Source organism: Crocuta crocuta, unplaced genomic scaffold, assembly GCF_008692635.1.
Source record: "Crocuta crocuta isolate KB4526 unplaced genomic scaffold, BGI_CrCroc_1.0 scaffold124, whole genome shotgun sequence".
Classification (NCBI taxonomy): domain Eukaryota; kingdom Metazoa; phylum Chordata; class Mammalia; order Carnivora; family Hyaenidae; genus Crocuta; species Crocuta crocuta.
The window spans coordinates 7,825,644-7,838,214 of record NW_027551573.1 but is presented as its reverse complement, the minus strand read 5'-3'; the positions used below and the strand labels follow the sequence as shown (position 1 = coordinate 7,838,214).

At 54.7% G+C, this 12,571-nt stretch overlaps 1 protein-coding gene across 1 annotated transcript in view; it reads left to right on the top strand.

Moving 5' to 3' along the window:
• Positions 1-12,571, top strand: part of NOD2 (nucleotide binding oligomerization domain containing 2) — a 35,593-nt gene that overhangs the window by 17,436 nt on the left and 5,586 nt on the right. Inside the window, 8 exon segments of the mRNA XM_077751291.1 lie at positions 5-160; positions 162-347; positions 4,571-4,654; positions 4,857-4,940; positions 7,424-7,507; positions 9,549-9,632; positions 10,422-10,505; positions 12,446-12,529. Of these exon segments, the coding sequence (XP_077607417.1) occupies positions 5-160; positions 162-347; positions 4,571-4,654; positions 4,857-4,940; positions 7,424-7,507; positions 9,549-9,632; positions 10,422-10,505; positions 12,446-12,529 (846 nt within the window).

Genomic DNA, 12,571 nt, shown 5'->3' with positions numbered 1-12,571 from the left:
GGGCGTCCGCGAAGGCCCTGCTCCGGCGCCGGGTCTGGGCCCGCTGGTGTCTGTCCCACGGCCTCCGCAAGCACTTTCTCTCCATCCCGCCGGCCGTGCCTGGGGAGGCCAAGAGCATGCACGCCATGCCCGGCTTCGTCTGGCTCATCCGGAGCCTGTACGNCGGGCCTGAAGGTCGGCCACCTCAAGCTGACCTTCTGCGGCGTGGGTCCCGCCGAGTGTGCCGCCCTGGCCTTCGTGCTGCGGCACCTCCGGCGGCCCGTGGCCCTGCAGCTGGACCACAACTCCGTAGGGGACATCGGTGTGGAGCAGCTGCTGCCGTGTCTCGGCGTGTGCAAGGCTCTCTAGTGAGTGCGGCTGGGGGATGGCGGCGGCGCCCGTGTGGAGGGAACGCGGCCCCGACGATGCGGCTGCGGGAGCACCGCGCGGGGACCCAGGAGTCACCCCTTCTGTGCTCCCCCCAGCCCAGCCCCTTCCCGGGTCTGCTCTTTCGTTTCCACGTAGGATAACGACAGCCAGGTTTTTTGAGTGTCCCGGGTGTCAGGCACTGGGTTACACGCCTCCTGGAATTAATTCAGGTAGTCTCCATGACCACCCTGGGCTGTAGGCAAGGGCGTTATTATCCCCAGTATCTTAAAAAAAAATGTTTTAATGTTTATTTATTTATTTTTAAATGTTTACTTATTTTTGATAGAGAGAGCAAGAGCGTGAGCAGGGCAGGGGTAGAGAGAGAGGGAGGCACAGAATCAGAAGCAGGCTCCAGGCTCTGAGTTGTCAGCAGTGCTCGACAGGCGGTTTGAACTCACTAGCCTTTGAGCCATGAGATCATGACCTGAGCCAAAGTTGGCTGCCTAACTGACTGAGCCACCCAGGCGCCCCAATGTTTATTTATTTTTTAGAGAGAGAGAGAGAGAGAGAGAGAAAGCGAGCATGAGCAGGGGAGAGATAGGGGACAGAAGGTCTGAAGCGGGCTCTGTGCTGACAGCATGCAGCCCGATGCGAGACTTGAACTCATGAACTGTGAGATCATGACCTAAGCTGAAGTCAGAGGCTCCACCAACTCAGGCCCCCAGGTGGCCCCCATTGTCCTCAAATTGAGGCTCAGAGAAGCAAAGTAACTGGTCTAGAGTGACACAGGAAATGGCAGAGCTGGGATTAATAGACCTCATCCCCAGAAGCAGCCTATTGATGGACAGGTCTCGGGCTCCAGGAGAACCTTGAAGTGCTGTGCAAAGTTCTGTGTAATGAGTGTTTGTATTAGGAATGAGCCAAAGTTCAGAGGTGACTTAGGCCCCACGAGAGATTTTAAAATCCCAATGAGATGAGAGTTTCAGGATCCCAAGAGCTAGAAAGTGGCTACGGAGTACCACCTGCCCTTTTATTTATTTATTTATTTATTTTAAATGTTTTATTTATTTCTAGGAGACAGAGAGAGAGAGAGAGACAGCGTGAGCAGGGGAGGGTCAGAGAGAGAGGAAGTCACAGACTGAAACAGGCTCCAGGCTCTGAGCTGGCAGTCAGCACAGAGCCCGACGCGGGGCTCGAACCCACGAACCGCGAGATCATGACCTAAGCGAAAGTCGGACGCTTAACCGACTAAGGCACCCAGGCGCCCCACCACCTGCCCTTTTAGCCCTGACGTGGTACCGGGTCCAGATGAGACTTTGGCCATCACCTGTACTGCTCCCAGCCCCCCATCTGAAGGTGGGATGCTTCCCCCTTTGGAATGACTGTTCCCGCACCCGTGGGCCACGTGACAGCAAAGGGCATGCCCGGGTCTGGTGGCCAGCCTTCAGCAGACTCCCCAACTTCCCTTTCAACCTCGAAAGAGGATGTCCTGCTCCCTGTTGAAAACCTCTGAAAAAGCAGAAGCTGTCGCCTAAGGTTAAGATAGACTCACAGCCCTCCAGGGCTTTCAGTCTATCCCAGGTGACCTCATTTGCCCCAAGGCCAGGGACAAGCCTCTCCTTGAATATATTAGGACGATGTACCTTCTCTGGGCCAGAGCGTTAAGACTTTTTCCTCTTGGGAGCAAACATTCTAAGAAAATTGTGTGGTGGCCTGTGTTATCCTTTCCATAGGGACCGCGGGCGTAAGTTTATAAGTATAATGTAATAATAGTTAACATGTACGTTATAGGTAATGTGTGTTATAAATATATCAGGAGGAAACAGATGACACATTTAAATTGGGTGATTCGTAGAGAGCTTAATAAACGGACTGTTTAGAAGGGATTGGGCAGTAGTCAGGAAGAGTGAGAAGAGACAGTGCACAGTCCTGGGGCCAGTGACTGGGGGGTTGGGGGTTGGGGTGGGGATGGGACTGTCACTGTCCTCAGGCCTGGAGGGGCAGAGCTGGGGGACAGGTGTGGAGGAGGCTGCCTGATAGGAACTGAGGTCACAGAAAGCTGGAAGGGTGGGGTCTGGGGGAATAAACCCTGGCTCTTACTCCTCTTCCTGTTCTTGCCTTGACCACCCAAGACTCAGCGCGGGACCAAGAGTCAGGTAGAGAGGGGAAGGCGGATCTGGCCGGACAAATGGAAAGATGGCCAGCACAATACTCTATTTCCCCAGGAAGGAGGAATCACCATATGTTCACTCAGGAAGTCTGAGACCTGATAGACTTATGTATGGACATTCTTGTGGATACTGAACCCCCAGTTCTCAAAGGGGTCCTCGAACCCCCCCAGAGGTCAGGAACCACTGGCCGGGATGATCCTTCTAGATCAGTCCACCCCTGGAATGAATGGATTCTCCTCGGGAAAGCCATGTCACTCCCAGGACGTGTCATAGGGTTGAGGGGAGGCTAGAGGTCTCTCTCCATTTCTAGAGGAAGACGAGGATGCTCCCGTGACAGTGCTCAGCCTAGAGATGCAGAGGAGCCTGTAGACATGCAGATTCGGAAGCCTGCCCCCAGCGATTCTCGCTCCCTAGTCTGGGGATCTGTGTTTTCTCACTGACGTCCCTGGGGATACTGCTCCAAGGAGTCCAAGCCACCCTGTGAAAACAGCCGGTCTGTGGGAACTGGCTTGATTTTACATGAGCGATAAAAGACCTTGACCAAGCTCTACCGCTCTTTACGCTCCACACTGAAATTGCCAGCATTATGTGGGAGGGGAAATGATCTGGAGGTCAGGCATTTCCTGTGTGTGTGTGTGTGTGAGAGAGAGAGCGAGAGACAGAGAGAGAGACAGAGAGAGAGACAGAGAGAGAGACAGAGAGAGACAGAGACAGAGAGACAGAGGCTGGCGAGGAGGGGCTCCTCTCCCCCAGAGCCATGCTGTATCTCTCCCACTTGAAATGTTTCCATGCCAACAGAAACAAGCCCTCAGCCTCCAGGAAGTCTGTCTACAAAGTACCCCCATCTAGATTTCTTTAGGCCCTGGCTCTGACTCTAGCGTTCTGACTTTCAAAATGTTTTGGCTGTGACCCACAGTGAGAGAGAAGGTGGAAATGGACACGCAGGCAATCTAAACAAAAGCTTCACAAAATGACTTGCCCATGCGAACTCTGATGCAGTCTGTAGTCTTCCGTTCTTTTTCTCTTTTAAAAATGCTGCTCAGGACCTTTGAGGTCAATTTCATGCCCGCCAAAGGGTCACAGCCTGCAGCCTGAAAATCACGGCTCCAGGAGCCCACAGGGGGCCTTGGGGCAGAAGTGTGCGATGTCAGGCTTAAGGGTGGGCTTTGGAGCCAGACCACCCCGGGGACCAGATCCTTTAGGTGCTGTGCAACCTTGGCAAAGTCACTTCACTTGTCGATGCCTCAATTTCCTTCCCTCTAATGGACATCTTAATAGTACCAACGTCATGGGCTGTGGTGAGGATTAAACACCTTTACTCTCCGGGAGTGCTTGGGTCGGTGCTGGCACATCAGATGGCCCACACGTGCGAGCAGCCGTGATTACAGGTAGCTTCTGCCTGTGCCAGCACTCCCAGGGCTCTGTGAGTGCTGTTTCTTTAAGTCCTCTCCTCAACCAGGCGAGGCTGGGTATACCACCTTCCCCTTTTATAAAGGACCAGCAAATAGCTAGTAAGTGGCTGCTAAGGATCAGCGTTTCCACTGCGGGAAGATTCCAGATCTCCAAGGGGTTAACCTTTAAGTCAGGGTCTCCCAGATCTGCCCGAGGGTAAAGAATCCTAGGCACGTTGTTAACATTCACAGATCCCGGCCCCCCCCTCCCCCCAATTGCCAGCTGCTGGGGAAAGGACCTCAGAGTTTGTATTTTAGGGATGCTTCCTGAAGATCTTGTGATCAGGTGAGTTTGGGGGAGTGCCGCCCCGAAAGGAGTGTCAGAGGTGCCAGGAACCCCACCAGGGCTCCAGTGTTCTTCAGCAGGAGCTCTGGGCACCCCTGCCCCCCCCGCGCAGTCCCCCATGTAGTGCACGACGTCAGCACCCTGACCCCCAGGGATGGCGCCGTCTCCTCTTTCCTGGGGTGCTCAGCCCTGGCGGGGGTCCCCAGAAACACAGATGCTGGCACTTTGGGCATGAGCCAAAGTCTCTTGTAGGGTTTTGTTTATTTTTCTCTTATCAGCTCCACTTTCCAAATCTAGTTGTCTTTTTTTTNTAGCTTGCGAGATAACAATATCTCAGACCTAGGAGTCTGCAAGCTCGTCGAGTGTGCCCTTCACTGTGAGCAGCTGCAGAAGTTAGCGTAAGTCAGCTCAGGCGGTAGACGTCGGGCCCCGGGCCACGCTCCAGGTGGTGCCGTTTGGGCGGCAGCCGGGGTGAGGGCGTTGGTGTGGTCGGAGGGTGCAGGTGACTCCCGGGTTGAGGGAACGGGCTACCCTGGGCCTGGGGTGGTCCCTGCCCACTGTGCTGGGTCTCCACGTCTCCTCTCCTTTGGAACTTTCCAGTCTCTTCAACAACAAACTGACTGATGGCTGTGCACAGTCCGTGGCGAGGCTCCTCGTGTGCAGGCGGAACTTCTTGGCGTTGAGGTGAGCCCAGGGCTTGCCTGATCCTTGGGAACCACTTTTCGCATCTCCAGAGCTGAGTCCATTAGGTCTGGTCCTGGCCTTGGCTCGGGCCCTACTGGGCTCGTGATCCCCTGGCTGGATCAGGGGCAGCATCCTCTTTGAGCAGCGTTCCACTAATGTGACCTCCCCCGCAGACTGGGGACGGGCTCTGCCGAGGGCTTCCTGCCCTTTGGTCTTTGGCCCCTAGGGCATAAGAGGGTTTCTAGGAGCTTTTCCCTCCCTGTGTCTATGAGTGTCAGAAGCTGTCTGGGGTTACCGGGGTCCCTGAGGTTGATTGAACACATGCTATGAGGGGAGGCATGAAGCAGGCAGCCAGGCACTGGAAAGCTCTTAGAAGGTCCTCTCCCTGCTCGGTGGGTGCCGGCTTTGCACTCCAGTCTGTGAAGTCCGCCTTTCTGCTGCTCCTGACCTTCCTGGCTCAGCGGGAGTCTCTCTCCCACATGACACCATTCAGTCACCTCGCTTGCTGGTCCCCGGGGTCAGCCTGGCTTCTCTTTCTCCCTGGGATCTTCTTGCTTCCTGGATGTATGTGGCAGTGAAAGAAGACAAAGTAAACAATTGCTCTCGTCTATTCTTGGTACCTGCTGGGCTGGGTTTGGGGTTGGGAGCTGCTGTGCTGAAATTGCTAACTGTGTAGCCCAGTCTCAGGCAGGGCTGCTGAGACCAACCCCAGAGGGGCCGTTCTGTACAACGGGCTCTCTTCTTTTTAGTGTTTTTAAATTTAATTTATTTTGAGAGAGAGAGAGAGAGCAAGCAAGAAGGGGAGGGGCAGAGAGAGAGGGAGACAGAATCCCAAGCAGGCTCTGCGCTGTCAGTGCAGAGCCTGATACCGGGCTTGAACTCACGAACTGCGAGATCATGACCCGAGCCAACGTCAAGAATTGGATGCTTAACTGATGAGCCCCCCAGGCGCCCCCCAAAGGACTCTCTTCTGTTGCTACCGCCTGCTCCCCCAGACTCAGAATGCTGAGAGCGGCTGTGGCCAGAGCGGGGGCCGGCCTATCCCCAGGGAGGGCTGTGGGGTCGTGGGAAGGTACTATGCTCAGAATTCGAGGCCTGGGTTTTGGGCTGGTATAGCAGAATAATTGAGAGAGCATGGGGCTCCGGGGCCAGACCAACTGAGGTTTGGATCTAGGATCCCTGAGATTTGAATCCTCATTTGTTGTGTGACCTTGGGTCAGCCCCGTGCCTCTGGGACTGTTTTCCCTTCTGTAAAATGTCGATAATAATTGCAGCTTCCTCCTAGGTTGTTGTAACGGTTAAATGGGTTAGGATACACAGAAAGCTGGCACGATCTAGTCCGTGCTTTAGGGAACGAGCTTAGAGGCTATCAGATGGTGGGTGATCGTGTAAATTCTCAGCGTGTTTACCGTATGGTACTTCAGCCCTCCCAGGAGGGATAGGGTGGAACTATTTGTCGGGAAAAGTGCCTCTGAAGCGGAGTGGGGAAGGGGGCTGGGGGTGGTTGGGAGAGTCAGCCGACTGCCCGCAGCTCGGCGCAGGTCTCACCCTGAGCGAGAGGGAGAGGGAAGATAGGAAGGCTAGGAGGAAGTTTCTAGACTTCAGGGCAGTTCTGAGAGCACTGAAGGCTGTGGGGAAGTCCTCCAGCCAGATCTGCCTGCAGAGCCTTGTGTCTCCCAGACAATGGCTGGGAGCAGCCCATGGGAAGTGACCTTGAATTTCCCAGCACAGCGGCAGGGGCCCGTAGTTCCACAGCCTGTGGTCCGAGGTGTGGGAGGCCACCCTGCCTCTTCTTGTAGAGGATCATAGCGCCCGCCCTGCCGGATTGTTGTGGGCCAGGGCGGCTGCAAGGGTGTGAAAGTTCTCTAAAAAGAGGGAAGTGTATTGTTAATTCCAGGAAGCCTGGGGTTGTGAGTAAGAGTTCTGGGGACCTCTCCAAAGTTCTCCGAGGTATCTGGGTACGGCTGAACCCTCCCCCCACCTCCCCCCTGCTCAGCAGAATGCCCTGCCCTCTCCCAGAGGCTTGGGCGGAACAGGTGAATGCACCCTGCAGCAACAGTGCACCCAGGAAAGCTGCTGGGGGCGTGGAGCCCGGCACCAGCTGGGGGCTGAGCCGGGAGGAAAAGCTGTGACAGTGAGTCACCCTCCCTCCCCTGGGGAAACCACCTTCTATGGTGCGGCATGCTGCCCCTACCTGTCACGCTGCTTTGCAAAACAGGTCCCTCCCCTCTTTTTCCCCTTTGCGGCTGGAAAATGAAGTAGCGGGAGTCACGATTGAGTAAGATCGCCAAGCAGGGACAGAATCACACTCAGGGAGTCTGACCGGCAGGAAGAAGCCAGGCTTCCGTGCCCGGCAGAGAGGTCCTCAAAGCTTTTCTCCACATTCCCGTATCTGGGGCATGCTTACCCCCCCAGCCCCTGGCCTTCTGGGCACTGGCACCCCAGGTCCGGCACGCCTTCAGCCTTCCTGCCTTCTTTTCCAGGCTGGGCAATAACCACATCACTGCCTCGGGAGCCCAGGTGCTGGCCGACGGGCTCAGAGCCAACGCCTCCCTGCAGTTCTTGGGGTAGGTTGGCTTCTGGGGCAGAGGGACCCCCATGGGGGCGGGTTGGGAGATTTGGAGGCAGGTGAAATCTTCTAGCAGGAAGGCCCTAGAGGCAGTGGGAGAGAGTGGGTGGCCCGTGGCTGCCTCAGTGCTTGCCTTTCACTCGATAAACAGGAAGTTCAGGGTGTGGGGGTAGGGGTGGGCAGTGCCCATGAGTGGGTGGCAGGAAGCCCTCTGGTCCTCGCTGGGGCTAGGGCTGTGCCTCTCACCTTTGGGAGCTTCTGAAGAATGCCATCGCCTGGGCCCCACCCTAGGGGTGAGAATCAAGGAAAGAGATGCAGGTGGACCAGGCTGGAGACGGGACCCAGGACGGGAGGGGGCCGCGCCAGGTCCTTCAGAGCGCTCGTGGCTACAGGGCCGGGCCGGGCCTTCCAGTGACTGGACAGGAGTCAGACACAGGCTGGGAGGGCAGTCCCACAGACCACAGGTCCCCAGAGGATGTGTGTGTGTGTTGGCGGGGGGGCTTCCTCTGGTGGCTAAGTGACGCCCCCCCCCGGCTTGCATCCGGGCAGTCCCCGGGAGCCCCGCTCCTGTCCTGTCTTACGGTGAGAGCTGGGATCCATCTGACGAGAAATGGGAGTTTGAGAACCCAAGACTGTAGGAAGACAGCCTCACCTTAGGGCCCAACCCATTTCCTCGGCAGGCAAGCCGCCCACAAGCTCAGCTGCAGCTATGAGTAGGACCGTGTTGCTTCAGGGATCGGCTTCAGGGGTCGGCATGAGCCGCGTTCCTAGGAGCACAGAGCCCAGGACGAGGGTGGGCCCAGGCCTGCTAGCCCCGCTCCTGCTCGAGGGCACAGCCAGTGTATGTGGGGTGTTCTCTTGCAACACCTATTTATTAAGGCACCTGTCTGCTCCAGGCACTGTGCTAACCCCGCCCAGACACCACCGTAGGATATGGAGTGTTCTGAATGGAGGTTTTGTTTTCGCTTGCCTCACAGTGTATCTTTCGTACCGTAATGACTTCATTTTTAAATTTTTAAAATGTTTTTATTTATTTCTGAGAGAAAGAGAGCGACAGCGTGAGCAGGGGAGGGTCAAAGAGAGAGGGAGACACAGAATCCGAAGCAGGCTCCAGGCTCTGAGCTGTCAGCACAGAGCCCGACGCGGGGCTCGAACCCACCAACCGCGAGATCATGACCTGAGCTGAAGTCGGACGCCCAACCGACTGAGCCACCCAGGCGCCCCACAACTTCATTTTTGAAAGATTAGCCGACTGGCCTTCCACCGGCAGGATGTCCGGCCCCATTTAGGCTATTCCGGGGTTTTACCTCTGACACAGCTTCTCACTCTCTCCCCAGCGGCACAGAGCAGAGCTGGCACACAGCCAAAGCCCAATAAACATTTACCAAACGAGCGAAAGCGTGGTGAACACCCGAGTTCAGCTAGCGTTGCTCACTTGTGCGCAGACGGGCCTGGGCCCGCTCGCTTCCCATGTGTGAAACAGCCAGGTCCTGAGGCATGAGTTGGGCTCCGCCTTTGAAAAGGGGGGTTTCCAAATTTCGGTGGGGCTGAGGGGGATGACCCAGGAGGTGTGACGGCGTGAGGAAACGGGGGACCGAGGGGAGAGCGAGAGAGGGAGCTGGCTTGGGGGACGAGAGTGAGGCTTGTTTTGGGCGCCCACAGAGGGTCATTGAGGACCTGTGGGTAGCAGGCACCAGGAAGCAGCTCTGACCTAAATGTCGGGGGGCAGGGAAAATGGCACCACGCCGTGGGCTGCCTTTGAGAGCGAGTTCCTTGTCCCTGAGGACATGCGCTGGGTGGGGCCTCAACTATTCTCTAAGAGTCTGACAGAAAAATGAATGCAGTTTGGCCGTCCCTCCCAAAAGGTGGAGGCAGGTCCATTTGGCTGGGGCCTAGGAGCCCCACTGAGATCTTTCTGGAATTGGGTGGTCCTGCCCCTCTGAGCAGGGCCTGCGAGAGGAAGGACACTGTTCATGCATATTCTAGAGCACATAGCAGTGACTCCCTGACCAAATGACACAGTCTGTTGGCCTTTTTAGGTTCTGGGGCAACAAGGTGGGTGATGACGGGGCCCGGGCCTTGGCTGAAGCCTTGGGCGATCACCAGAGCTTGAGGTGGCTCAGGTAAGCTCTGGGGTCCGCGGGGTCACAGGGAACCAGAATGAAGAGGGGGTCCTGGGCCGTTTCTGAGAGTCCTTCATTCGATTGAACTTTGTTCTCAGCCCCCCATGTTGGGCAGCGGGATGAGAAAATGAAGAGCCTTGGATTTGGGGTCAGGACCCTTGAGTCTTTCTGGGTGACTTTGGAGATGTCCCTTCTCCCCTTACGGGTCTTGATTCCCTATCTGTTAATTGAAGGTTTGGGGCTGGGTCAGATATATTTAAAAAAAATTTTAGGTCTGTTTTGAGAGAGGGAAAGAGAGAGAGGAGAGAGAGAGAGAGGGAGGGAGAGAGAGAGAGAGGGGGAGAGAGAGAGAATGTGTGCATGCATGCATTGTGGAGGAAGGAGAGAGAGAGAGGGAGAGAGAATTCCGAGCAGGCTCCACGCTTACACAGCACAGAGCCCAACACAGGGCTTGAACCCACGAACTATGAGATCATGACCTGAGCTGAAATCAAGAGTTGGATGCCCAACTGACTGAGCTGCCCAGGCGCCCCTGGATCAGATATATTTTATCTGAAGGACCAGCTGCAGCCCAGGAATAATGGCTACACCCAGGACATCATGTTGGAAAGAATTCTAAGGCTGCTTCTTAGCTTAATGAAAATGAGCACCTTAGTCAGTTAGTCATGCCTGAATGAAACAGACCCGGATGTGAGGTTACGTGGGTCGTGCATTTTGCCCTTCCCGGGTCAGCTTATCTCTGAGGTCCCTCCCTGCTCCAATGTGTTTTTGTTCCTTGATTGCATCCAGCCTGGTGGGAAACGACATTGGCAGTGTGGGGGCTCAAGCCTTGGCGTTAATGTTGGAAAAGAACGTGACCCTGGAAGAACTCTGGTGAGTCGAGGGGTTCCCTGCTCTGAGGAGGCAGATAACACCCTTTCCTCCTTCCCTGGCCTCACCCATGGACGCAGATGAAGCAGAGGCGGATGACTTAGTGGTTGGGCTGTTGGGTTTGTCTTTCTACATCCTGGGTGGCATGAAGCTTATAGAGCTTGACACGTAGGTGCTCATTCTTTTAATGGAATTAAAAGCAACTGGTTTGTTGCTTCATATACTGCCTCCACGTGGCCTAATGGTTGAGGCCAGAGACTCCGGAATCGAGCAGGCTGAGCCTCAAGGCCTGCTGTGATCTCTGGTGAGTTAAATCATAATCTCTGAATCCCAGGTTTCTTACCTGCAAAATGAGGGGTTGACTGCTTCCGACTGGAAAGCATATATTGTTATGTGTGTGAAGTCTTTTTCAAACGCAGGTGTTCCTTCCCCAGATTCTATTTTATTTTTTAAAAACGTTTATTTCTGAGCGAGTGAGCGTGAGCAGGGGAGGGGCAGAGAGAGGGAGACAGAGGCTCGAAGGAGAGGGCTCTGCACAGTGCAGGGCCCGATGTGGGGCTCGAACTCACAAACGTCGATATCGTGCTGTGAGCCGAAGTCAGACGCTTAACCGATTAAGCTACCCAGGTGCCCCACATTTTTGTTGATTCTAAGTGAGGTGGAGTGCCTAAGCATCTTGGAGAGTAGAATGAGGGTCACCTTGGAAGGTGGAGTGGGGTGTGGGGCAAGTTCAAAGGTGAGCTATATAGATGGTACTTACACTGGTGACCTGAAACTGATTCTGAGTCTCCTGACCTTTAGATGCCACTAGCTGGGTCTTCTTATGACATGTTCTGATTAGATCCTGATTAGATCAGGGAGACACATAGGCTGATTTCTCCAGGAAGCAGAAGGCCGTTGAAACCGGTGATCAGTGTCACAAAATGGATATTGTGGTGGGGTAGCTTAGCCAGAGTCCCATTGATTATATCCCGACTGGACTTTACCACCTGGAAATTCTTGTTAGAGGCAGGCCTGGCCATTGAGTGTATCCGTTATGACCACACTGGGCTGCAGGGGAGAGAACAACTCTCTGTACAGTGGCTCAAACCAGTAAATGATTGATTTATTTCACATCCAGCCAGTCTGGAGGCCTGTGGCCTAGGGCTGGTGTAATGGCTCCGGGAGGCCAGCAGGGGTCCCCAGTCTGTAGCTTCACCTGAAGCCGTGGTTGGTTGCCTCCTGGTCACCAGAGGGCTGATGACCCTGCAACACTATTCTGTGTTCCCAGATCCAGGCTGCGTATCCAGGGAGGGCGGGAGGCCCAGGCCAGCTCTCCCTTTTATTTTTATTTTTATTTTTCAAATTTATTTATTTTGAGAGCGAGAGAGAACACAAGCAAGGGAGGGTCGGGGAGAGAGAGAATCCCAAGTAGGCTCCTCACTGTCAGCACAGAGCCCAATGCAGGGCTCAAGCCCAAGAACCGTGAGATCATGTCCTGAGCTGAAACCAAGAGTCAGATGCTTAACCGACTGAGCTGCCAAGGCGCCCCACGCTCCTCCTTTCCAGGAGCCCCATCTGTCAACTTCCCCTCTGTGCTAGTGGCCGTGTGGCTGTCCCTGGCTATAGTGGAGAGTGGGAGATGTAGTTTTTCTACCAGACACGTGGTTGCCCAAATAGAAGGAAGCTTCTGTTAGTAAGAAAGGGAAAAAGGATATTAGACCCTGGGGACATGAGGGTACCTTTTATGTGGAAGAGCCCTGGGGTGAATTCTCTCCCAGAGATGGCCCTGGAGTTGAAATCCCTCATACTCTTACTGTATCTGTTCTTACTTCATCTGCTAAATATAGATTTTCAGATGTCGGATTTTCTAACTGGGGGGCAGGCAGTTTAATCCTTATCAACGTCATCTTCCATAACAAATGTGACCATATGAACTGGATTTTCTCCCTTTTTCTTGACAGCCTGGAGGAGAACCATCTTCAGGATGAAGGTGTGTGTTGTCTTGCCAAAGGACTTAAGAGGAATTCAAGTTTGAAAGTCCTAAAGTAAGGAGCCTGTAAGGAGCCAGGATGATAGTGATGGGCCAT